Genomic DNA, 27,789 nt, shown 5'->3' with positions numbered 1-27,789 from the left:
CAGCACCAATCATTGTTATATCAAATCTAAATTGTTCCAAGACGTTGAGCAAATTCATTTCCCAGTTTTTCTATCATAGTGCTCCAAATCCTTCAGTATCTGATAACGCTAAATGATAAAAAATGTTTTTTGCAGCCACTGAGGACAATTGTCACAACTTCCATTCAACTCAATAAGTCAAATGAATGTGGTATTACATGGGTATTTTAACAAGAGACATTTATGGCATATCCATACAAATAGGGAGGGCAGAGGCTGAGATTGCACCCGGGCCCTGGTGTCTAATAGGGCCTAATGACGCCTGTAGCAAATACAGCAGTACTACTATTGAAGCATGACAAGCTCCAAGTTACACTTCTGAGGTTACTATCAAAAGACTGAGGGTCCAGCGCACTATCTGTTTAACAGGTGACATTTATCTCACGTTTATGGTCAGCAGTTCAACCAGCTAATAATAGAGGCTTACAACAAACTTGTATAAGGAGAAGGCACAATATGCAAAGTGAATATCTAAAGTAGACCATCGCTCCAATTCTTACCATAATTTACACAGTATATTTGACAGTACATTGTCAAATGTACATTGTCAAATACTTACACATTGACCGTCTTCACAAATATCACTTGACCAATATTTCCATCTGGTTCAGTCATGAGACACCTGTCTAAACTATGATAAGACATTCATCTGTATTAATAGAATATATTTTTCTATTTTTTTTTTAGCATGCGTACGAAGATTTCCATTTCTGTATGTTGACATCAAAACTGAAAAGGGAAGGCTTTGGTGGAACATTCGTAAAACCTGTTTCAAGATAGTTGAACATAATTGGTTTGAATCCTTCATTATCTTCATGATCCTGCTCAGTAGTGGAGCCTTGGTAACTACAAAGAGTTTCTTTTTTTCCTGAAAGGGATTAGAAAAACATTGCTGCTTTCTTCCAAGAATAGTATTCCACCTGTCCACAGGCTGTCTGTGGTATTGCAATTTGGATCCATTCATTTAATTTTTCTGTGTACAACCCCATTTAAAGTTCCAGTTTTTGAGATTATGTAGGAAATCTTAGTAATGTATTAGATATTTAATAAAATATGCATTAAAGCAGCCCTCCGGTTCAAGAAAATTCTGATTAACGGGGGACTGAGCAGAAAACTTACATAGTGCCCTCATTTTCATCTTTTCAGGTGCAGATCCACCAATTCCAGGCTCCTTTTCTGTTAGCCAAGATGGCTGCATCGCTTCTCAGACTACCTGATTCACACTGTGCATTTGGTACCGATCCCCCCCATGAGTGGTGTGGCCGAGGTCTGAGTCTGTGGAGTCAGTCATCTGGCACAAGCGGTGGAAGGCAGGGATGATATTGCGCTATAGGGATGCTGATGTCGTGAGCTTTGTTCTGCAGTCCTCTTGGTCACAGGCTGCTTAGCCTAAAGTGGCCTAGAGAATAGTCTGCTAGGTATCAACTGTATCAGTGTCCTGAAGATGCTTATACAGTGTTAAGTGAAGGTGGGGATCTGGGTTGTCATTCCGCTTCTAAACAGTTAAGGGAACCAGCTTTTGGTTGGGGAAATCAGGGAGAAACGGCTAGATGCCACCCCTGGGTGCGGTCATCTTGGATGACAGAAGAGGAGCTCGGGGATCGGCAGATCTGCAGCTAAAAATGAGCTCACCATATAACTGTTCTGTTCTTTACCCAGCTATTGTGTTTTTTTTCTTTCTTGAACTGGATGGTTGGTTTAAGATACAGGACTACGGTACATTTGGGTATGAGATTAAGGACTCATGCACACAACCGTATGTATTTTGCGGTCCACAAAACACGGATTCGCAAAAAAAGGATGACATCCGTGTGACATCCGTGTTGCATCCATTTTTTTGCGGATCCATTGTAACAATGCCTGTCCATGTCCGCAAAACAGACAAGAACAGAAAATGTTGTATTTTTTTTGTGGAACAGACATGCAGAATGCACACGGAGTCATTTTCATTTTTTTTCAAGCCCCTATGAAATGAATGGGTCCGCATATGGACTTGTAATAAAACGGAACTGAAACGGAAGCCACTATTGGGAACATATAGATGTATGCAGCGCCCATTGAACTCATTAATAAAATGATAATACAGTCAACCCCTCACCGAGTGATAAGAATTGTATAATTTGGCCTGCATGGTGGTGTAAAGGGATATAGGGGATGACATTTTAGTGGTATATACATTATAATAATAGACAACTCCTCCATCTTTTGCTTTACAGGCATTTGAGGATATCTACATTGAACAGAGAAAATTTATCAAAATTATGTTAGAATACGCTGATAAAGTCTTCTCTTATGTGTTTGTGATCGAAATGTTGCTGAAGTGGGTGGCATATGGCTTCAAAGTTTATTTCACCAATGCTTGGTGCTGGCTGGATTTTCTCATTGTGGATGTAAGTATTTGAAAAGAGATCAGAATGAACCTGAGCGGACAATTTTCTCTGTTAGGAAAGTGGTAGACCCGTAGTACTGTATGTACGTGGACATTTAAAATCCCAAACTCCAAGTAGAGATCATCCAAACCAGAGTCATTCAAATGGGGTGGCTAACCACATAATCTGCTGATCAGATCACAGAAGGGCCTAGCAGTGGGTCACCTTTTGATTAGCTTATTGTTGGGGGACCCTTCTAATTAAGAGGGACTGTCTAAAGTGGAGAACCCCTTTAATAATTACTTTATCTATATACATTATAAAACATAATAATGTGAATGGCGATGTGCATTTACAGGATATCATTGCATTTTTGCTCTACTCTATTCTCCTGAGTTTCTGATTGTACCTCTGTACTGTATCTTAGTTACAGTATATGCAAATAGTATGTAAACCATGGATACATCTATTATTTACCTTGTCACATTGTTTTAAGGGTGCTTTTGAAGAATAATATGTTTACATTACCTGTAGGTATCGTTGATCAGTTTGACTGCCAACTGGTTGGGTTATTCAGAACTTGGTGCCATCAAGTCCCTAAGAACTTTGAGAGCCCTCAGACCACTGAGGGCATTGTCAAGATTTGAAGGCATGAGGGTAGGTATACCATCAATACTTCAAGCTAGTTCGTATTTTGGGACCATACAGCTATTCTCAATGGGCTTTGATTTCAGTTAATAAGATATTGGCAACTACTGACTTGTTTAATGTTCTGCCTCATCTATTTCTTTAAGGTTGTAGTCAATGCCTTGTTGGGCGCCATTCCTTCCATCATGAACGTGCTACTGGTTTGTCTAATCTTCTGGCTGATCTTCAGTATAATGGGCGTCAACCTGTTTGCTGGAAAATATTATCGATGTATCAACACCACCACATCGGAACTCTTTGACATTTCTGTAGTGAACAATCGCTCGGACTGCTTTGCTTTAAATTACACTGAAGAAGTGCGATGGGTTAATGTCAAAGTGAATTTTGACAATGTGGGTCTTGGATACTTATCCCTATTGCAAGTGGTGAGAAATTTACTGTTACCTTAAAATATGTCTTCATAGTATAAACAAGAAATATATATATCTGTACTTTTAGCCAAAACAACCATTTTGGCGATGGTCTGTGTCTGTTAATTCAGCTTAGCCCCTCTCTAACGAACAATACAAGACAACCTATGGACAAGAATGGTCCTTTTTCTGGAGAAATTTTTTTAGACAACCCACTTAATGTCCCTCAAGATAGGGGTGTAATGATTATAGTTGCACCGGACCTGGAGAGGGTACGCAGCACATCCATCGACACAGTATAGCAGTATCCCTTGTATGCACAGCACTGGAGATGAGAGCAGCACCATGCATGCCAGTTAAGCAGCCAGCATGTGTGAATAGGTGTCCATTCTAAGATACACAGCCCTGCTGCTACTGCTGGGATCAGAGAAAACTCCAATCCTGGCAGTTTAACCCCTTAGATGCCATGGACAGTAGTAACTGTGACATCTAAGTGACTTAACAGACAATTGGGACTATCAAGAGATGCCATTGTGGGGTGCCATGGATGCTATGTCAGCTTGGGGCCCTAGCAATGGCCCCCAGGTATGCCGTGTACAAATGCCTATTAAGCATTGATGGAGAGAGGATCTAATAGGCTGCCTGTCAGGATACTACTGACAGAAATAATACCCCTAAGACAGGTTGGAGTGGGTCTGACAGGACAAATCAAAGGTAGGTAAATGTAAGACCACAGATGTGTGGTTTTACTATTCCCTGGAAATAGGCCATACGCTTTCCAAGGACATTGTGTCAATGTCGAATAGGGCCATACGCCTACGTCCATGCCATCATAATTGTTTTGTATTTTTTCCCGCTCAGATACACCTCATCTCACAGCTGTTTTAGGAGTGGGGGTATTCTATTTAAGACCTTTGTCCCCTGATGATTTATGGGGTCTTTATAGTCACAGGTATCCCTCTTTAGATATATTCATATATGAAACGCGTAGGGACACTTGAATATATCACCACCTTAGCGTTCTATATCCATCACAACAATTTATGTTATACCCTGGGCCTCTACACTTTGCTCCTGGCAGGGCCATGTAGGGTTATCAGTTTGAGGTTAGGTTCCGGACGGGGCCACCCCTTGCAGGGCAAGGACCCCGTGTTAAGGAGGCTTTTTCAGGGTATAACAAGCCAAGTAGGGCCTAACAGGGATAGATCCTCTGCCTGATGCCATCCCTTATTATGTTGACCGTCTACCCAAAGACCCTCTCTAGTTAAAGAATCACCTCTGAATGTGCACCCTGAGTGCCGGTCCTGATTGTCCTCCACCATTTAGACCAACCCTTTTTTCTGCCTGTCTGGCATGTTTTTAGACATAATAGTGTACTACGAGCATCTTTAAGTACACATCTGTGGTCTTACATTTACCTACCTTTGGTTTGTCCTGTCAGACCCACTCCAACCTGTCTTAGGGGTGGTACTGTGGACCACATCAAAGGTGACCTGGTAGGTTACACGTACTCCAGGTCCTCTGCCATCTGTCTGTGTTGCATTTTGTAAGGGGTCCATTTTCCCGTTCTTAGGATTTTTATTGACATCATTAAATGTTAAGTTTTAAACACGTTGCTGCCCCCTTTAGTTTTATGTAGTTTAGATTGCCGAGCAGTGTTGGTGTCAGGTGCGACAGCACCACCTTCTCCCCTGAGGGACCACCCTTTCGTATTTTATTATTTGACAGGAATAATACAATGCAATACAGATATATTCCAGTAGTATTCAAACATTTTTCAAGTCTCCAAGTGGAACTGAAAAACCTGTAACAAAAATGTTTAAAATATATAAAAAAAGTTTATTATGTCACAAAATAAAAAAGTATGCATAATTAGTATCACTAAGTTGGTAACAACTGATGGCAGCATTTACAATAGACTGTGCATTGTGGACTTACACTACATTTGGAAACATCCGAAGTCGATTCGCATAAAACTTCATTCTAATACTGTACGGAGCAGAAGCGCCATACAGTATTAGAATGTATTGGCTCCGAAGAGACAAAGTTATTGCTTCGTGAAATCTCGCGAGACTTTGTGCAATAACTTCATAAATTAATTTCTACTGTAAAAAAACATTTCCCGAACTCGGCTCATCGGAGCTAATATATTCTAATACTGTACGGAGCTCCATTCAACTTTCCCTCAACCCTAACCAGTCTCTCTGTGCCAGCCACTGAAAAGCATTACGCTGCCACCACCATACTTTATTGTAGAGATGGTATTGGGCAGGTGATAAATATTGCCAGGTTTCTTCCAGACATGATGCTTAGAACTGAAGCCAAAAAGTTTAATCTTGGTTTCGTTAGACCACAGAATCTTGTTTCTCACAGTCTGAGAGTCCTTTAGGTACTTTTTTGCAAACTCCAGACAGGCTTTCATGTATCTTTTACTGTGGAGAAGGTTTTTCTGGCCTCTCTGCTTTAAAGCCCTGATTAGTGGAGTGCTGCAGTGATGGTTGACCTTTTAGAAGTTTCTCCCATCTGCACACAGAATCTTTGGAGTTCTGCCAGTGTGACCATTGGGTTCTTTGTCACCTCTCTTACCAAGGTCTGTCTCTACTAATTACTTAGTTTAGTAAATTTACCACAGGTGGACTCCATTTAAGATATAAAAACATCTCAAAGATGATCAAGAAAAATAGAAGGCCCCCAGAGATACATTTCAAGGGCCATAGAAAACAGTCTGAATATTTATGTCCATGTGAAATTTTAGTTTTTCCTTTTTATTTTTTATTAGCAAAAATGTCTGAGTACAGAATAATGGGGAAAACTGTAACATATTTAGAAGTGTGATTGGGGTGGTAAAATTTCTAGGTATAATACAAACCGGATTCCAAATAAGTTGGGACACTATATAAATCGTGGATAAAAACTGAATGCAATGATGTGGAGGTGCCAACTTCTAATATTTTATTCAGAATAGAACATAAATCACGGAACAAAAGTTTAAACTGAGAAAATGTACCATTTTAAGGGAAAAATATGTTGAATCAGAATTTCATGGTGTCAACAAATCCCCAAGGGACAAGGCCATTTTCACCAGTGTGTGGCATCCCCCCTTCTTCTTACAACACTCAACAGACGTCTGGGGACTGAGGAGACCAGTTTCTCAAGTTTAGAAATAGGAATGCTCTCCCATTCTTGTCTAATACAGGCCTCTAACTGTTCAATCGTCTTGGGCCTTCTTTGTTGTACCTTCCTCTTTATGATGCGCCAAATGTTCTCTATAGGTGAAAGATCTGGACTGCAGACTGGCCATTTCAGTACCTGGATCCTTCTCCTACGCAGCCATGATGTTGTTATTGATGCAGAATGTGGTCTGGCATTATCTTGTTGAAAAATGCAGGGTCTTCCCTGAAAGAGATGACGTCTGGATGGGGGCATATGTTGTTCTAGAACCTGAATATATTTTTCTGCATTGATGGTGCCTTTCCAGACATGTAAGCTGCCCATGCCACACGCACTCATGCAACCCCATACCATCAGAGATGCAGGCTTCTGAACTGAGCGTTGATAACAACTTGGGTTGTCTTTGTCCTCTTTGGTCCGGATGACATGGCGTCCCAGATTTCCAAAAAGAACTTTGAATCGTGACTCGTCTGACCACAGAACAGTCTTCCATTTTGCCACACTCCATTTTAAATGATCCCTGGCCCAGTGAAAACACCTGAGCTTGTGGATCTTGCTTAGAAATGGCTTCTTCTTTGCACCGTAGAGTTTCAGCTGGCAACGGCGGATGGCACGGTGGATTGTGTTCACTGGTAATGGTTTCTGGAAGTATTCCTGAGCCCATTCTGCGATTTCCTTTAAAGTAGCATTCCTGTTTGTGGTGCAGTGTCGTTTAAGGGCCCGGAGATCACGGGCATCCAGTATGCTTTTACGGCCTTGACCCTTACGCACAGAGATTGTTCCAGATTCTCTGAATCTTCGGATGATGTTATGCACAGTTGATGATGATAGATGCAAAGTCTTTGCAATTTTTCGCTGGGTAACACCTTTCTGATATTGCTCCACTATCTTTCTGCGCAACATTGTGGGAATTGGTGATCCTCTACCCATCTTGGCTTCTGAGAGACACTGCCACTCTGAGAAGCTCTTTTTATACCCAATCATGTTGCCAATTGACCTAATTAGTGTTAATTGGTCTTCCAGCTCTTTGTTATGCTCAAATTTACTTTTTCCAGCCTCTTATTGCTACTTGTCCCAACTTTTTGGGGATTTGTTGACACCGTGAAAATTTGAATCAACGTATTTTTCCTTTAAAATGATACATTTACTCGGATTAAACGTTTGATCTGTCATCTACGTTCTATTACAAATAAAATATTGACATTTGCCATATCCACATCATTGCATTCAGTTTTTATTTACAATTTGTGTCCCAATAGTGTCCCAACTTTTTGGGAATCCGGTTTGTACAACAGGGACCTTGGTCCAAAATTTGCTCTGGGGCCGGCTAGACTGGCCGTAAATCTAGCAGTGGTGTAAGAAGTGTTGTCCAATAGAAAAGATAATTCCGGCATTAGAGGTAACGAATTAAGAAAATCCCATTTTATTTAAAAAATCCATTAAAATAAGGTACATGACACAGAGCCCTGGTCATCTGGAAGACATGTTTCGAACCTAGTAGCACTGGGTCTTACTCATAGTATAATATGCAAGAGGCGGACATCTCAGAAATAGGCAGCTAACTGGGTACACCAGTATGGAGGCAGGCAAAAGCTATGTTAACCATTTAGGTTCTGTGGGAAGCACTATTTTTGATGTCGGAGTTAGTAAGGATAATTTAAATGACTGGATATCTGGTGTCTAATGTTAATATCCAAAAAGCCTCTCTGCGTCATCATTTTTTCCTCACAATCACCCCCACGTAGGGGCTTGGACACTTTTTCTATAATAACAACTTTTAAAGTATCAATGAGACTATTATGATTATTTACAAAATGTTTAAGCTGCACCCAGAGGTTTCTGTTAGCTGGGTTTTATGTTCTCCTAGGCGATTTCTGACTGATCGCATGGTGCTCCCCACATATTGCACTTGACATTGGTCACATGAAATAATATATATCGCATTTGTGGTATCACAAGTAAAAAAAGATTTAATACAATAAGATTTGTCAGTAGAAAGTGAAATAAATGTTTTAACCATATAATGTTTTAACCACTTTTCAGATATATTCTCCATTTACATACACACAACTTTCACTTAACTTTCTTTGCAAGGGTGTGGTGCCTGCTCACAAATTTCAGTATTTTTGTATCAAGCTTTTCATTCCAAAATCTTACAGATACATTAAAATCTCTCCAGAACGCCATGGCTTTAAGAGCACCACCCTTTTTCTGCTAGAAACAGTGCTACATTTGTCCATGGGTTGTGTGTGATTTTGCAATTTAACCTTGTTCATAAACCTCTTTTTTAAAATCTTGTTAAAAATTAACATAGAATTTTTTTTTCCCTACATAGGCGACATTTAAAGGTTGGATGGATATCATGTATGCAGCTGTGGACTCAAGGAATGTAAGTAAATGTATTAGACCATTTTGTATGATGAAATATTCTTATGTTTGTGTCCATCAAATCCCATAATAGAGGACTATCTTGGATGGGGAGGGCCGGTTGGGCATTTGTCCTGGGTGGCTTGGGCAGGGGGAGCAGCAACAATTCTGTATTAGCAAGAATAATTAGATAGAGGGCTAGAGCAGTCATGGCTCTTCATCCTCCCGCATCCTAGCAATCACATGATTGATGGGTACCAGGGAACTGCAGGAGCAGTCCCAGATCAGCTCTGCAGTGATGCCCCAGGTGTTTCACCTGAAGTTGTGTCTAATATTTCAGTCTAGTCATAGGGAAATAAACAATAGTAAAAAATTTAATGTTCAAATGCCCTCAAATGTCTTGTATGACCTTATGGGGGGCACAATATGTAAAAAAATATATATATATGGGGAAAAAAAACACCACTACTAGCTCACAATGCAAATTCTAGCCCTGACCCTGCTAACTGTAAACTATATGTCCCCTAACGGAAAGGGGATACAGTTGAAAACAGTATTTTAGAGAAAATGAGAACAGACTCTTTTCTCCCCTTTTTTTCACATTTTCCCAGGTATATAGAAGAAAAATATACTAAAATAAATGACCTAATAATAAAGCCCATGTTTCAAAAAAAGGAAAAAAAATATTTTAATAACCAAACAGGAAAACTAAGTTATTGCTTTCTAACCTGCATGTATAAAAACAAAACTTTATCTGGTCACAAATGAGGTAAAATGGCCCGGTCTTGAACTGGTTAGGATTATGTTATAGTTTTTTTTTTAAATCTCCTTGTAATAATTCAAATTATTTTTCCTTCTATTTTTCAGATTGAGGACCAACCCGTGTATGAAATTAACCTCTATATGTACCTGTACTTTGTGATTTTCATCATATTTGGGGCTTTCTTCACTTTAAACCTTTTTATTGGTGTCATCATAGACAATTTTAACCAGCAAAAGAAAAAGATAAGTATTATATGAATGTGACAGTGCCAATGCACTCATTTACAGTTCATGGAAATCAGTGTTATGGCCACTGGATAAATGTTAGTGTATGAACCTGCAAATAATAAATGTGTCTTTCTCTTATACTTTGGAGGTAAAGATATCTTCATGACTGAAGAGCAGAAAAAATACTACAATGCCATGAAAAAACTGGGTTCAAAGAAGCCGGTGAAACCAATACCTAGACCAGAGGTAAAATAGATCATCAGCAGACACTTTGGCGGTCATCTACTAACAGATGTACGCCACTTTTGTGGTGTATATCTGACACAGATTCTGTCGCACATCATGTTACGGCAGAATCTGCGTTCACGCCACATCTAAAAATGGGGAGTGACATGGGTGGGGAAGGGGACGGGTCGTCAGGCCTGTCTCATTCATCATTTTCTACGCCTGGTTTAGGAATAGAAAATGGTCTAAATGTAAGACAGCAAGGAAGCCAGGGAGCTTTATTATTGGGATCAGCAGGTGACTGCATATCCCACCAATATGCAGTCATTTAGTATCATGGGAAAAATATTCTACATTTTTCAAACCAGCACCTGGATCTGAATACTTTTGTAATTTCACATAATAAAAAAAATACAGGTCCTTCTCAAAAAATTAGCATATTGTGATAAAGTTCATTATTTTCTGTAATGTACTGATAAACATTAGACTTTCATATATTTTAGATTCATTACACATCAACTGAAGTACTTCAAGCCTTTTATTGTTTTAATATTGATGATTTTGGCCACAGCTCATGAAAACCCAAAATTCCTATCTAAAAAAATTAGCATATTTCATCCAACCAATAAAAGAAAAGTGTTTTTAATACAAAAAAAGTCAACCTTCAAATAATTATGTTCAGTTATGCACTCAATACTTGGTCAGGAATCCTTTTGCAGAAATGACTGCTTCAATGCGGTGTGGCATGGAGGCAATCAGCCTGTGGCACTGCTGAGGTGTTATGGAGGCCCAGGATGCTTCGATAGCGGCCTTAAGCTCATCCAGAGTGTTGGGTCTTTCGTCTCTCAACTTTCTCTTCCCAATATCCCACAGATTCTCTATGGGGTTCAGGTCAGGAGAGTTGGCAGGCCAATTGAGCACAGTAATACCATGGTCAGTAAACCATTTACCAGTGGTTTTGGCACTGTGAGCAGGTGCCAGGTCGTGCTGAAAAATGAAATCTTCATCTCCATAAAGCTTTTCAGCAGATGGAAGCATGAAGTGCTCCAAAATCTCCTGATAGCTAGCTGCATTGACCCTGCCCTTGATAAAACACAGTGGACCAACACCAGCAGCTGACATGGCACCCCAGACCATCACTGACTATGGGTACTTGACACTGGACTTCAGGCATTTTGGCATTTCCCTCTCCCCAGTCTTCCTCCAGACTCTGGCACCTTGATTTCCGAATGACATGCAACAGTCCAGTGCTGCTTCACTGTAGCCCAGGTCAGGCGCTTCTGCCGCTGTTTCTGGTTCAAAAGTGGCTTGACCTGGGGAATGCGGCACCCGTAGCCCATTTCCTGCACACGCCTGTACACGGTGGCTCTGGATGTTTCCACTCCAGACTCAGTCCACTGCTTCCGCAGGTCCCCCAAGGTCTGGAATCGGTCCTTCTCCACAATCTTCCTCAGGGTCCGGTCACCTCTTCTCGTTGTGCAGCGTTTTCTGCCAGACTTTTTCCTTCCCACAGACTTCCCACTGAGGTGCCTTGATACAGCACTCTGGGAACAGCCTATTCGTTCAGAAATTTCTTTCTGTGTCTTACCCTCTTGCTTGAGGGTGTAAATGATGGCCTTCTGGACAGCAGTCAGGTCGGCAGACTTACCCATGATTGCGGTTTTGAGTAATGAACCAGGCTGGGAGTTTTTAAAAGCCTCAGGAATCTTTTGCAGGTGTTTAGAGTTAATTAGTTGATTCAGATGATTTGTTTAATAGCTCGTTTAGAGAACCTTTTCATGATATGCTAATTTTTTGAGATAGGAAATTTGGGTTTTCATGAGCTGTATGCCAAAATCATCAATATTAAAACAATAAAAGGCTTGAACTACTTCAGTTGGTGTGTAATGAATCTAAAATATATGAAAGTCTAATGTTTATCAGTACATTACAGAAAATAATGAACTTTATCACAATATGCTAATTTTTTGAGAATGACCTGTATATATAGCCACTGAGCTATTCGATAAAATGTATCTGTATAGTGCCACCTGCTGTTTATTCTGTTCCTTATTTCTCCATCAACCAACTGAGGTGGTCGCAAGCCAGGGGCAGACTAGTCTTATACCCTACAGGGAAACTTCTTGGTGGGTCAATGCCCAGGTAGGAGCGTCAGGTACTTACGTATGCCCTGGCCAGTGGCCACAGATGCCCTGCTGAATTCAACTGTATCACTGTCCTCAAAATGGTGATAGGGCAGTATTTTATGCTACACTGTAATATTTGGTTCTTCTGGGACAGTATTTTGTGCTGCACTACCGTATTGCTGGCCCACCTACTGTTATCTCTGCCTACTAGTGCTGTCCCTCCTTCTGACAATTTGGACTCGTCTACAACTTGGGGCCAATTTTAGTTTTTTTCCAGGGCCACTTTAAGTATCCTATCAGGCCCCTGTTGCAAGTGCTCAGTTTAAATCTTCAATGGCACCAGCCACATCTACTGTTAGAAGTTGTAAGGGTTACAGGGAAAGAGTTACAGCAGAAAGGACACTACCCATGATTTGCCAGCCTGAAATAGCATAGCAAGAGATCTCTGGATCCATGTGAGGTACAGGGCTGGTTCTGGTGTTGTTAGAAATAGATTATCATGTACTATATGATGTCTGATTTTTATTATTTACATAACTCATGGGATAACCACTTTGAGTTGCTGTTGGATCCTTTTGATGGAAGGTCTCATAGCAGCTTCTAGGGCATTAGTTCCATCACTGTCTAGCTTACTTTTTAAGATCATTATTAGAGATGAGCGAATAAAAAAAAAAAGAAGATATTTGCTGGTTCGCCGATTTTGGGAGGGAGTCTGCTTTGGTAGTGAAATAATACTGTGAGTTCGTATAACATGCAGATGACAGGCGTCGCTCTTAGAATCACTGCACCCTTCACTTATTTGGGCCGTCACGGGGCCAAAACTGACCAAATAACTCAAGTATGAACTCAGCCTTATAGGTCGATGTTAGCGCCAAGAAGAAGCGCACTCCTTTTACACTGTCGTCAGCTGATTCCACATAGATGTCTACAGAACCTGTTCTAGTAAACGCTTATACAAGTAGAGCCCCCCCCCCCCCCCATCCCGACAGAGTGGAGTAAGTTTGTGTTGATGTCACTGATTATTTTGCCCTTCCTCTGATCCGTCAGAACAATAACCCACAAAAAACAGATCCTGTCTGTGGAGCATCCACCTTCACTCGGCCAGCATTTGGTTAGTAATCCATCAGTATTGCCCAAAAAAACTGGAGTGGATCCAAAACAGAGATGACACGTGAAGGGAATATTTGCATGTATTATGTGTTTTGCACACACTCCTACTTTTGGCTACCAAATTACCAAATCACACGCCAATTTTTTATTTTTAGTTTTTTTGAACGGGGAGAAAAAAAACTTATATTTCACTAACAGGACAAAGCAGGCACAGAAGGGGCAAAACCACAAGATTTAAAAAACAAACTTAAAACAAAAGTGCCTAATGAACAAGAATGGATTGACGATCAGTGTCGGGGTGACCACGATGGTAATACATATTGATCATGAAATGTATGGGGTTATGGCTGATAACTGGAGGACAGTCCAGCAAAAAGCCGACTCCAGCTCATTCCTACAGTGCAGGCTACACAATCACAGCTGGAAGGTAACTGGTTGGTTCAGACAACATTCGAAAATCTTCATAAATATGCAGGTCTCACAGCCACGGAAAAACAGAATGGTAAGAAGCAGTATAACATGTAGTAAGCACTGCAGGGATCATGTCGGAGACATGTAAGACGTCCGGGGGGTTTCCGAACATTATGGACAAGGTCAGAGATGAGAGTCGTCAGTGTTCAATACTGGATGTTATTGATGGCCAGCTCTGTGATGAATCCCAGCACTCAGATTAGGTAGTCCTTACTGAGGAACTTCACTTTTTTCTTCACAATGCGCTGATGCCACAGATGCCATCACTGTGATGAGCTGGGTTGCTGATAAGTGGATTTTAAAGTGTCTGAATAAATGCGAGTAAAGACATTGGAATGAATTGTCTACTTCCTCCAACGTGACCTTGTCCTTTGATTTATGAATATGATTCCATAAAGTCTTGAAGTCCTCTGCATGAATGGCATAGGAAATGTCCATGCGAGGTTCGGCAGCCACAGAGAAAACATGCTCTGTGGCCGACACTGATCCAGACATGTCATACCCGATCCACATCTCTGCTAGCCACGTAAGGTCCTGGGAACTGATCACCAGCTTACCGAAACAACAGTCAAAGTTTCTTTGGAACCACGTCCCTACGATAGCCGTGAGCGCCTCAGAGCTGTTATACAGGAAGAGCGGGAGGGAAGTAAATGTATCTGGTAACATCTCCAATAGATTGTCCTCTGTGTACGTCCCGCAGAACCAACCTGTCCACACAATCCGGTCCTCTGTGCTTGCCTTGGTGAGTGGAGGCTTGGATGAAATCTGTATGAGCACAGCCAGTGGATCTCTGTCCTTTCCTTTGAGTCCAGGTAAACAGGAAAATTTGGCTTTTAGGTTCAGCTCTGAGCCCACTTCATCTTTTCGACAGCTATGTGGGCAGACAGGTGCTGGGAATACTCTTTCAGTCTGGTGTATGAGAAATGATACATCGGTGTCGCGCTGTACAGAGTCCATTGTTTTTGAAGGAGCAAAGCAGCCTGTGCCGGATCAAGAGTTTCCTCCAAGGGGGTGCACTGCGGGATTTTTCTTTTAGACAAGCTTTGCAATGCAGATCGTCTGCGTGCAGAGGTCAAGCTTCCGGGAGGATACCTCAAGCTGTGAAAATGACTGCTCCTTCGTGCCGATGACCTACTTCTGGGTCAACACCCCATTGGTAGGTGTTTGCATATCCTTGCAATAAATGATGTTCCTGTTCACTGACTGTAAAAAGATCTTGACAGACAAATGTATCAAACTCTGCCTCCATCTTTCTATGCGCCACATCTCTAGTCCCCTGACCAGCCAGGTTTACCAGCATCTGTTCCAGGACATGAAGCAGTGGAATGACATTGTTCATCCTGTAGTCCTGGCAACTGACAAATAACATGGCCTCCTCCAAGGGCCTGAGAAAATGACAGTTGTCACGCATGAGCTGTCACTGTCTGACATCGAAGTTACACAGGGACGTACTCCTGTCTGTTTGGATCATCAAGAAACCGTTGATGGCCTTTCTCTGTTCGTATAGTCGGTCCAACATATTGAGGGTAAAATTCCAAGGGTGGAAACGTCGCATTTCAGAGTACGTTGGGGGAACTGCTTGACCCCCAGATAGAACACGTGTGCCATGCAGGACGCATGGCTCAACCCTCCTTGACGCAGCACCGATACTATGTTCTTCCCGTTGTTGGTCACCATGGTTACGATTTTGAGTTGTGGAGGAGAAAGCCGGGATATGTGTGACTCGCCCAGGCAAACCAGGTGTAGATCAGCGTGGGAGTGATGAGAGGGGTCATACATGGCTTGCATACACTACATGCCTGCAATATAATTATTGGATCTCTATATGAAAATAATGTAATTGATGTAAATCACAAGAGGGGCATAGTTGGAGACATTTGCAGCTTCCCACTTAGTAATGGTTGTGGGCACTTCAAACTTCTGTATATATCATGTCAATGTATTGCTGTGTAAACTGGAAATTCCTTATAAAAGGCTGTTTTACATCTATTCACCCCTAGGCGGTGCTGGCACCACTTATATATATATATCAGAGGGTTTGGTAATACAAGGGAGAACAGGAGAACAGTGGAAGAACAGGAAGAAATCTAGCTATGTGTGAGGAGGTGTGGAGCAGCACCTGTCCAGGATGTAGCTGCCATTGTAGCCCCTTCGCTGTGGCCAGGCTGAGGGAGCATGGAGAACAGTATTACAGCTATCTAGCATAGACCAGAGTTGCTTATGGATATAGAGTGAGTCTAGTGGAGATAGAAGCAGCATTAGCTCATGGGCTCCACAAGCACCAGTGACCGGGAGAGGCCTAAAAGCGCCTGGACACAACCGGGCGACTATAAGCGTGGTTGTGTATTACCACATTCCTCTATGGGCATTGTGGAACAGAGTTTAGGACAGCATCCTGTACAAAGAATGGAGCAAAGGTTTTTGCCTGCCATTAGGGAGACCGCCCTGTGGATTACTAATTACAAGTAAGAAGTTATTATATCCAGTACCTGCTAGAGTGTGGACATAGTGTAGACAGATATAAGAAGGAATCTCTCCCACCTGTTAGAGAGGAAACTCTGCAAGCGATTTCTGCCAAGCCTGTTTCAAGGATTACAGCTGAGCCAATATTTGGATTATTACTTTTGCTATATAGTTGAACTGTACTGACTACTCTGAGACAATAGATCTAGTAAAATTCCCATTGTTCACAACCATTGACTCCTCGTCCTTTCTACCACCTTCCTTTGCACCTAACGGTGCTGCCATTACGAACCAGGGAACTCCAAGGCACCTAGAAAACCCATTCCACCAAGGGCACCTCAACCAACATCTGGTGGTATTCCCTGGACAACAGAGTGTGCCCTGAAGAAACTGGTGCTGTCCTTCGCTTCACTGCATGCCTGCCCAGGGAGTGCTGCTAACCGTGAGTAAAACTACTACTACCCCCATCGGCCCACTGTAGCTCACGTGTTGCCCCTGCGGCCCGGTCGCTGCACATTGACTTCACAAGCTGCTTGAATTCATTGTGAATAGATGGTAAAGGCAAAGTCTGCTCGTGTGCTGTCATCAGCGTCTTCATTATGTTTACTGCAGGACCCACGACAACGTGATTCGGTCCATACAGCAAACGGAGGTCTACAATCACCCATTAATTTTCCCGGAAACAGCATGTTTGCAATAAACAATTTCACCAATGAAAGGATAATGGTATTCGGTTCATACAGAAGAAAGTCTACAATCACCCATCAATTTTCCCCAAAAAAGCCTGTTTCACATGAAAAATTTCACCACTACGTAATTTGGTCCATATAGCAAAAGGAGGTCTACAATCACCCATCAATTTTGAAGGAAACAACATGTTTGCTATAAAAAATTTCACCAATGAAAGGATAATGGAACTCAGTTCATACAGAAGAAAGTCTACAATCACCCATCAATTTTCCCCCAAAAAAGCCTGTTTCACATAAAACATTTCACCACTATGTCCATACAGCAAAATGAGGTCTACAATCACCCATCAATTTTCAAGGAAAAAAACATGCTTGAAATAAAAAAATTAACAATGAACATATAAGTGGAACGCTGAACATATTTTTCTTTTGCCACTAGGACACGGCAGAAAGGCCTTTAGAATATATAACTGCACCACTGAACAGCAAACAGGCCCTAATTTATTTCCACTTTTACACTACACACGGCTTTTCAACATATAAGTGCAACGCTGAATGGCGAATATATTTTTTGGTTGCCGCTAAAACACGGCAAAATTGGCTTTAAAACATATAACTGGACCGCAGACCGGCAAATATACTTTACTTTTGCCACTAATACACGACAAAAAGGGCTGTAATTTTAGCACTTCACCACACAACAGCTAATAAGCCTTTTTCTTCCCACTAATAAAAGCCAAAAAATGCTTTAGAACATATAACTGCACCGCACAAGGGCAAATAAGATGTAGAAATATTTCCTTATAATAAACCCTGTTAATGCCTGTATCAATCAGCACTTGCACCCCAATAACAAAGGTTGGCTGAAATTACAAAGCTGTATAATGGCAATTTGGGTCCCCAGTCAGTGCAGCAAGATGTTCCTATTACCCAGGCTGTAACCTCCCCTACAGAACTCTTTTCAACATAAAAGCTGTGGAATGATTCCTCCCTATCCTTTCCCTACACCTTGAATTATCTTTCCCTGCACCGGTAAATCACTTTTTCTGCACAATTAAATAGTTCTAATACTGTCCTTAGAATAGAACCTGCTGACGTCTCTCCCTGCACTCAGTACACTGGTAAATGGCAGAATCCAAGGTGGCTGCTGCTATTTATAGGGCTATGACATAACAGGGCTGGCTGGCTGCTGATTGGCTGCATGCATGCACGTCAATCTGGGTGATCCCGCCTTACCAGAGATCCTTTTTCCATGTCCTCACACGAGCACCAGCCGTTTTAGGAAAAAATTTGATTCGTTACCGCCTTCGGTCGAATCAAATTCAGCTTTGATTCATTCATCTCTAATCATTATATATTTCTCCACTAAGGTATAGTTGCAAAATAGAGATTGATACTATACAGAACAAAGCATACTGAATGTTCCATCAAAAAGTTTATATTTATTTTACTAATTACTTATTTTTACTCTTTTTTCCATGCTTTCCGTCTCATAATATAGAATCCGATCCAAGGAGCTGTCTTTGATTTTATCTCCAAGCAAGCTTTTGACATCTTTATTATGATCTTGATTTGCCTTAATATGATTACAATGATGATTGAGACAGATGACCAAAGTAAAGAGAAAGTAAATATACTTTTCCAAATCAACCTTGTGTTTATTGTCATCTTCACTACAGAGTGCGTCCTTAAAATGTTCGCACTGAGGTATTACTTCTTCACTATCGGATGGAATATTTTTGATTTTGTGGTGGTCATCATCTCTATAGCTGGTAAGTAGTAAATGAATTGTAATCCTACATATGCAATGAATCCTGGCCCATAACACAGCATATTGGTTTTGTCAAGAGAGTTCCTTTAAAGGGGTTGTCTAGGATTAGAAAAATACAACTGCATTCTACCAGAAAAAGTCCTGGCACAGCTTATGTGTGGAATTGCAGATTAAGGGCTCATGCACACAAATGTATTTTCTTTCCGTGTCTATTCCTTTTTTTTTTTTTTTTTTTTGTGGACCATATGTGAACACTGGGCGTGTCTGTGTGGGTGTGACTACTTGGGCCTATAAAGCCTCATTGTTTATCTCCAGTCTTAGGGGTACTTCAGCCATGGTTAGCTGGAGCAGCCTCCTGTGTATTCAACCTGCCAGTGGGGGCCACCCTTGTGGTCATAAGTTTTATGTCATGATGTTCAGTTGATGTTTTCCTTTGTTATCTGTTTATTGCAACTATGGATGTCCTGGTTACCTGTGTGATATGTGTGCTGTGTCCCTTAGTGTTTTGTGGACATTAGTAGTCATGCATGGGTTCCAGTCAGCGTGGCTGTGACAGGTACGTTTGGAACTACTTTAGTTCGCCTGTCATATCTGTATGTTGTATTTTTCCCCCCATTCCTTGCAGCTTGGCCAGTTACACTCCTGTTCCTCCGTGTCCAGAAGGAACAGGTCGTCTTACCCTACTCCTAGTTCAGGGACCGGTCGGAGGGTGAGTAGGGATCTGAGGTTCCTGAGCATGGGCCCTCCTACCTTCAAGGTCGGCCCATGCAGCTAGGAGTTAGGGACGGATTAGGGATGTATTAGGAGGTGACCTGCTCCCTAATTCTGTCTTCCTGGCCGAGCATCCATTAACATCTTCTGGCATCGCACGGCTGAGGGTTTTCCCCATCCTCAGCCGTGACACACAGGTGTCCATAAGACATGGGGGGCAGCTGCTGCCCCCCACAAGCCCCATACTGTATGTAATGTCTCCTTGTGGCTGCTGCCAGCTGCCCCCATACTGTAATGTCTCCTTGTGGCTGCGCTGCTGCCCCCAATACTGTAATGTCTCCTTGTGGCTGCTGCTCTCATCATCATGTCTCCTTGTGGCCACCCATACAGTATAATGTCTCCTGCTGGCTGCTGCCCCATAGTCCATTATAACGTCTCCTTTTGGCCCCCATACAGTATAACGTCACGTCCCCTTGTGTCCCCCCATACAGTATAACGTCCCCTTGTGGTCCCCCCATACAGTATAACGTCACGTCCCCTTGTGTCCCCCCCTATACAGTATAACGTCCCCTTGTGTCCCCCCATACAGTATAACGTCCCCTTGTGTCCCCCCCATACAGTATAACGTCTCGTCCCCTTGTGTCCCCCCATACAGTATAACGTCCCCTTGTGTCCCCACCATACAGTATAACGTCCCCTTGTGTCCCCCCATACAGTATAACATCCCCTTGTGGCTGCCCCCATACAGTATAATGTCTCCTTGTGGCTGCCCCCATACAGTCTAACGTCTCCTTGTGGCTGCCCCCATACAGTCTAACGTCTCCTTGTGGCTGCCCCCATACAGTATAACGTCCCCTTGTGGCTGCCCCCCATACAGTATAATGTCTCCTTGTGGCCCCCCATACAGTATAACGTCTCCTTGTGTTTTTTTCTTTAAAAAGGGTATTTATTGCGATATATATCGTTATCGCGATAACTTTTTTATTATCGTTATCGTCTGAATATTTTTGATATTGTCCAACCCTAGGTTGGCTGCTGTGTATACACACAGGTTTATCTCATGCTCACCAGGAAGTCAGTGCATGATGTCAGAGATGATTATAGAATACAGACTACTACTGAACCATCAATGACAAAAAGATCATTACTACATATACAGTAAAGCAAATTAAGCCTAGTAAGGGGGAGCCTAGAGGGTTGCTTTAACTATATTCAGTATTCCTTGTCCATCTTGTAACTTTTTCTTTTCTCTCTAGGTATTGTCCTCTCAGACCTCATAGCGGAATACTTTGTGTCACCAACACTTTTTAGAGTGATCCGACTTGCAAGAATTGGAAGGGTCCTTCGACTCATTAAAGGAGCTAAGGGAATCCGTACTCTTCTGTTTGCTCTGATGATGTCTCTCCCAGCCCTATTCAATATTGGTCTACTATTGTTTTTAGTGATGTTCATTTACTCAATATTTGGGATGTCTAACTTCGCCTATGTGAAGAAGGAATCTGGCATTGATGATATGTTTAATTTTGAGACATTTGGGAATAGTATGATTTGCTTGTTTGAAATAACCACCTCAGCAGGATGGGATGGACTTCTGAATCCAATTCTAAACAGTGGGCCACCGGACTGTGATCCTCATGCAGAGAACCCTGGAACAGCTGTGCGTGGGAACTGTGGAAATCCATCCATGGGCATTATGTTTTTCTGTAGTTATATCATTATCTCGTTTTTGATTGTAGTTAATATGTACATTGCCATTATCCTTGAGAATTTTAATGTGGCCACAGAAGAAAGCGGTGAGCCCCTATGCGAGGACGATTTTGAGATGTTTTATGAAACTTGGGAGAAATTTGATCCTGATGCAAGTCAGTTTGTTGAATACAGCAGAATGTCAGATTTTGTGGATACTTTACAAGAACCATTACGGATCGCGAAACCCAACAAAATTAAACTGATTACTTTGGACCTCCCTATGGTAACTGGAGATAAGATACATTGCTTAGACATTTTATTTGCATTGACTAAAGAAGTGCTGGGAGACTCTGGAGAAATGGATGCTCTAAAAGCCTCAATGGAGGAAAAATTTATGGCAGCCAATCCTTCCAAAGTATCTTATGAACCAATCACTACCACTTTGAAACGGAAACAGGAAGAAGTATGTGCCATCAAAATCCAGAGGGCTTTCCGTAGGCATCTACTGAAGCGTTCAGTAAAACAAGCCTCATATGTCTACCGTCATAGCCAAGATTTAGACTCAACCGTTGAGGACCCTCCAGAGAAAGAAGGTTTGGTGGCAAACAGAATAAACACTACCTATGGACATCTTGAGGATGGAGGAACCAATGGAACTCAACATCCACATTTAACTAACAGGTTTTCACGCAGCAGTGATGATGTAAGGAAGTCAGATGTTTAGCTTTTTAATAGAAAAAAATGGAGGGGGCTCTTCTGTATACAGAGCAGTTTTATATCACTTTAATTTGATTCTCATTAAGATTTAGCACTAAATTTTAGTCCCCCCAAATAGGATATCCGGCATATAGATAACATGCATATTTATACAATTTGCAACTTTAAGTTGACTTTGTACAGGAAATCTAATTTATTTTTAATTTATTATTTTTATACATACATTGATATTTTTGACAGTTGCCATATACTTATACAAAATTCAATGGGACAATCTGTCTGTGGCATCTATTAAAGTATTCGTTTTTGTATAAATTAAACCAGTGTTCCTCAACTCCAGTCCACCTACCGGTCATGATTTGAGAATATCCCACAGAATGAATAGCGGTGGTAAGTTCTGATGTATGGACACTAATTATATCACCTGCTCAATACTAAAGAAATCCTGAAAACATGACTGGTAGGTGGGTCCTGAGGACTGGAGTTGAGGAACACTGCATTAAACGAATATCAAAACAGTATTATGCACCTAGCCTTAGTATTTCCTATAAAAGTTTTATGTTACTGGAGAAGCTTTATAAACCTTCACGTTCAAGTACATCTGTGACTTTTCCAAAGTGTTTTTTTGAGATCTTTTTACTAATGATCTATCCTCTGGATAGGTCAGCAGCACCGCAGCCTTCTCACAGCTTTACCTAGGCCATCTAATGACATGTTCATTGGTTACATGGCCGAGGTGCAGCTGAAGTGAATGGGGCTGAGCTGCGATACTAAGCACAGCCACTATCAAATGGATGGTGCTGTACTTGGCAAACAGGGAGAAGGCCGCGGCACTACTATGAGCGCCAGTGCCTTCTCAAACAGCTGATCGGCGGGGGTCCCAGATATCAGACCTGCAGCCACCACTAGGGGAGCTTACTGCATACTATGCCATGCCCCCAAATGCTATGAAATAACAAAAAAATGCTATACTTATCTCTTTCCCAAATGCCATTCTCTGTACCAACGATCTTGTACTCCTGCCATGACTTGTTTACAAACTGCAGCGGTGATGTACAGGTATACAGCACCTGACCGCTGCAGACAATCACTGCCCTCAGAGAAAGAGGTAAATATACCATCATTTTTTATTCTACAGCATTCTGAGTCATGTCTGAGATTTATAATTATCTGATAAAAGCAGTGTGCAGGAATCTCCTAAAATCCCTTTAGTGACGTCTGAAGAAAACACAACTTTACATTTTAACTCTGTCATCTTTGTATCAGAAGAACAGCGCTATAACTACTATAATGCAATTTTCAGGAGACAGTCAGTACAAAAAAAAAATCACATTTGAGTTAAGTATGGGCCTCAACTTCAAAGGGTCACAGAGTTTTCAAAAAACGTTTGATATGTCAAAGAGACATATCAAATGTTTTAATTGGTGGGGGTCTGAGTTCTGAGACCCCTGCCAATTGTTAGAATGAGACGCCTTCATATATCTTGCTCTCTCTTGCTGCAGGAGACGGAGTTTATTTGAAGTCTATGGGACCATTGCGATTTCGAGGAGAGAGAGCAGAAAATGCAGGCGCTTCCCTTGTCTCGATTTAGCGATCGGTGGGGGTCTTAGCATTCAGACTGCCACCAATCAAAACTGTTAATATGTCTCTGGCATGTCAAAAGTTTTGTGAAAACTCAGTGAACCTATAAGAAACTTGTCATGGTTAGTGCACATGTAAAAATACATACCATCTCAATCCCACAATATTTAGATGTTGTTAATGTAAAATTACCAAGCCCCACCTGACGTCATTGAGCCTATATCTTCCTTTTTCCATTCCAGTAATGCCTTGACGTTGATATCACACAGTGAAAACAATGTGAGTGCTCAGAGCATGATTTTGTATATATGGTTTTGTGCGGTTGAGGAGATAGATTCTCCCTGTTGTGCAGCATAGAAAATGAAATGCTGTTCTTCAGATGGTTCTAGCTTATTGTTTGCAGAGCTCAATTGCATGGCTGTAGCCTGTAACCCCCCAGTGGGAAATGTGTCTGTGAAAAATCTGCTTTATAAAGAATATTTACAGGCTGGTACACTGAAGGTTCAACATAGATTTAATAAAGTACTGACATTTTCCAGTATCCAGCAATACCTTATGGCTCAGCTTGAGTGGAGAATTTGCACTATGAAAAGTGTTGTTTTTACAGCAAGCTCTGTACAGAAATCTTATGTGGGAAACACTATCTGTGCACCATTACAGCAACTAAGCTGCAAGGGGCGTGTCAGACAACAGATTTGTTGTCTGTTTCCGATAACAACCAGCAGAATTATAAATGCAACACTAGACTATAATACAAGCTGTAAGTCTGGAACAATACAACATACACTGCCTGTCCCCAAAAAAAGTTGCCACCATAAAAAAAAAGGTCACACACTCTAATATTTCGTCTTTAGCTTTGATTACGACACGCATTTGCTGTGGCATTGTTTCGATAAGCTTCTGTTCTGCAATGTCACAAGATTTATTTCCATCCAGTATTGCATTAATTTTTTACCAAGATCTTGCATTGATGATTGTAGAGTCTCATCACTGCTGTGCAAAGCCTTCTCCAGCACATCCCAAAGATTCTCAATAGGGTTAAGGTCTGGACTCTGTGGTGGCCAATCCATGTGTGAAAATGATGTCTCATGCTCCCTGAACCACTCTTTCACAGTTTGAGCCCCATGAATCCTGGCATTGTCATCTTGGAATATGCCTCTGCCATCAGGGAAGAACAAATCCATTTATGGAATAACCTGGTCATTCAGTATGTTCAGGTAGTCAGCTGACCTCATTCTTGGAGCATATACTGTTGCTGAACCTAGACCTGACAAACTGCAGCAACCCCAGATCATAGCACTGCCCCCCCCCCCCCCCCAGGCTTTTACAGTAGGCACTAGGCATGATGGGTGCATTACTTTATTTGCCTCTCTTCTTACCCTGATGCGCCCATCGCTCTGGAACAGGGTACATCTCGACTCATCAGACCACATGACCTTCTTCCATTGCTCCAGAGTCCAATCTTTATGCTCCCTAGCAAATTGAAGCCTTTTTTTCTGGTTTGCCTCACTGATTAGTGGTTTTCTTACGGCTACAGAGCTGTTCAGTCCAAATCCCTTGAGTTCCCTTCACATTGTGAGTGTGGAAATGCTGTTACTTTCACTATTAAACATGCGTTGGACAGTTCTTAGCGCAATTTTAGTAGTTTCTGCAATCTCCTTAGATGTTTTCTATGCTTAATGCATGCCAATAATTTGACTCTTCTCAAACAGACTAACATCTTTTCCACGACCACGAGATGTATCTTTCGACATGGTTGTTTAAGAAATGAGAAGCAACTCATTGCACCAGTTGGGGTTAAATAACTTGTTGCCTGCTGAAAGATAATCGCCCATGTAGTAATTATCCAATAGGAGGCTCATAACTATTTGCTTAGTTAAATCCAGGTGGCGACTTTTTTTGGGTACAGGCAGTGTAGGATCGTAAAGGTTAACTCACATATTAAAAAAAAAAAAAAAAAAAAAAAAGCTGCTATAACTGAGTAAGGGCTTGTTCAGATTATTGTAGTGTTTTGCGGTCAGCAAATTGCAAAACACAGATACCCGGCCTTGTGCATTCTGCATTTCACGGACACAAGGGTGGACTTGCAAATAAAAGTGGCCGAGTTTTGTAGTCGGGTCCAAATTGATGGAGGGCAGGGCCAACACAAGTAGGTGTGGCCAGCAATACCATATTGTGGCACATTATACCACCCCAACGGAGTCAAATACCACAGTGCATCACAAAATACTGGCAACAGCACAAAATACATCCCCAAAAACTTCCACTAGCCGGTCATGAGGAGGGCTCAGGTAGCCATCTGGGTATCGGCCCACCGGTAAATTTGCCTGTGCGGACGGCACATGGCCAGTACTATGATAGAAATTACTATTCTTGTCAGCTCCATCTTTCTTGCGGGGCCACAGAACGGAACTACGGGTGGAGACAGCACACGGTGTGCTGATCGCATCTTTTGCAGCCCCATTGAAATGAAGGGGGCCGCACCAGTTCCGTAAAATTACAGAATGGATGCAGACCCATTCATACAGTCGTCTGAATGAGCCCTTAACCCAAGTAATTCAACCAAACTAGTAGTAGCTGAAAGAAGCCTGATTTTTTTTATGCATCTTTCTGTATTTATATGGAAGATTTATTAGAAAAACAAAGCTCTGATCGCTATAATGATCTATTATTATAATGTTATAGAAGCAATGACTGCTTATTTGATAACCGCTTTGTGTGGCTTGTATGCTTTCTGCTAGCATGTCCTGCCAAGGCTTTGGGCTAAAAATGCGCTAACTGGACTAGAATCAGTAGCTTGGCCTACATTTGTTTTTCTTATATCTTGTTCCCATCTTATGACAGAAATTGACACTGGGAAAGAACTGAATGCTATATCCTTGAGACAGTTTTCTGCAGAAGTGTATCTGTCTTTTGGTAACAAGGCCTGGTAACAACCGTAATTCCTGTTCCATGAACAAGAAGGTGCTAGGGATTACCAGCATGATTTCGATTTTCGATTTCTTACGATTGATGACGGCCTAGTTTAAAACTCGCAAGTCTTACCCCGAGCCCCATATTTTGAACTCTTGATCACCACTACAAGCAAGAAAGAGGGAATACTTTGGTCCATATGAAGAGCCCATCTCCACTCCTGATATAGGATAACATCAAGAACTAAAGATGTCCAACATGACTATATGGGACATTATCACAGATAATAAGAAAGTAGTTTACATCCAACTTTCTTTTTCTCCTCAAGGAAGGAGATTTAGATGCTTTAAATGTCTTTCAAGCTCTTAAAATTAGTTTTCATTTTTTTATTTATTTTTTTCAGATTAATCTGAACTGATCTGATATATGGAAGGGACTGAGCATTACTCTTCCATTATAATATATATAATATTTCTATAAATGGACGAAAATGTCAGTAAATGTGGCTGTTGATACTGTGAAGTATTTGGATTATTAAGTGTTCTTGCATGGCAAGACCACTTACTGTTATCTCACATATATATTCTTATTATTATAGCCAAATTTACCACCCTAACTCCTCCCACAGTTTTTACACTACATAGACAGTAATATACCGAAACGTGCGGATTGTTCCCGATTGGTGTGCTATTACTTTGTGGAAAATTTCGCCAAATGGTTCACAAAATATCCGCATTTTTGTGGCGAAATAGGAAATAGGAATGAATGGCGGAATGTTCAAAACTAGAGTGGGAGCTGACAAAAGCTAGAGTGTGAGCTGAAAAATCAGGACATAATTTTTAAACTGCCACCACTCTCTCATTTTCAAGCCCACCTACACAAATCTTATATCAAAATGTTCAGCTTTCCCTGCTGGCACTAAAAATGTCTAAGCCATAGTCCTGATAGTTTTCACAATATGACTATTTGTTTGCAACTCACGCCGCCCATTGACATTCATTGAAACTCCACTCTAGCCACCTCAGATTTGAATGGCAATCTCTAAACTGCGACTGTGCCTTCATTTTTAATATTTCAGAGACATACTATGCATTAAAATGTAGGTCTGGGTCTTGTGATTCTCACATTATAAAGCTCTTCGCTGTAGGATTAAAAATTTATAAACTACAACCGTTAGAAGATAGCAACCGCCAGTGATGTGAGCTGGAGCAGTTTGTTTTTAACCACTCTTCTCTGCCCTTGCTGTAGAGTGAGTTGCCATAGGAACCCAGGTGTGTGAGCAGCCAGCAGAGTGACAAAACCTAGAGTGTGAGCTGAAAAATCAGGACA

General features: G+C 41.5%; 1 protein-coding gene across 4 annotated transcripts in view; it reads left to right on the top strand.

Annotated features, from left to right (window-relative positions):
* SCN4A (sodium voltage-gated channel alpha subunit 4) overlaps nucleotides 1–27,789 on the top strand; it is a 154,276-nt gene extending 126,487 nt beyond the window's left edge. For 3 of the 4 annotated variants that reach the window (XM_044297786.1, XM_044297787.1, XM_044297789.1), the window contains 9 exons: nucleotides 727–881; nucleotides 2,256–2,429; nucleotides 2,943–3,065; nucleotides 3,203–3,481; nucleotides 8,973–9,026; nucleotides 9,872–10,009; nucleotides 10,136–10,240; nucleotides 18,580–18,850; nucleotides 20,817–23,781. In XM_044297786.1, coding sequence (XP_044153721.1) covers nucleotides 727–881; nucleotides 2,256–2,429; nucleotides 2,943–3,065; nucleotides 3,203–3,481; nucleotides 8,973–9,026; nucleotides 9,872–10,009; nucleotides 10,136–10,240; nucleotides 18,580–18,850; nucleotides 20,817–21,973 — 2,456 coding nt within the window. In that variant the 3' untranslated portion in view covers nucleotides 21,974–23,781. The other variant, XM_044297788.1, reaches the window with a different exon arrangement.

Source organism: Bufo gargarizans, chromosome 6 (assembly GCF_014858855.1).
Source record: "Bufo gargarizans isolate SCDJY-AF-19 chromosome 6, ASM1485885v1, whole genome shotgun sequence".
In the NCBI taxonomy this organism is placed as follows: domain Eukaryota; kingdom Metazoa; phylum Chordata; class Amphibia; order Anura; family Bufonidae; genus Bufo; species Bufo gargarizans.
Note: the sequence above shows the minus strand (reverse complement) of the source record. Positions and strands in the feature narration are given on the sequence as shown.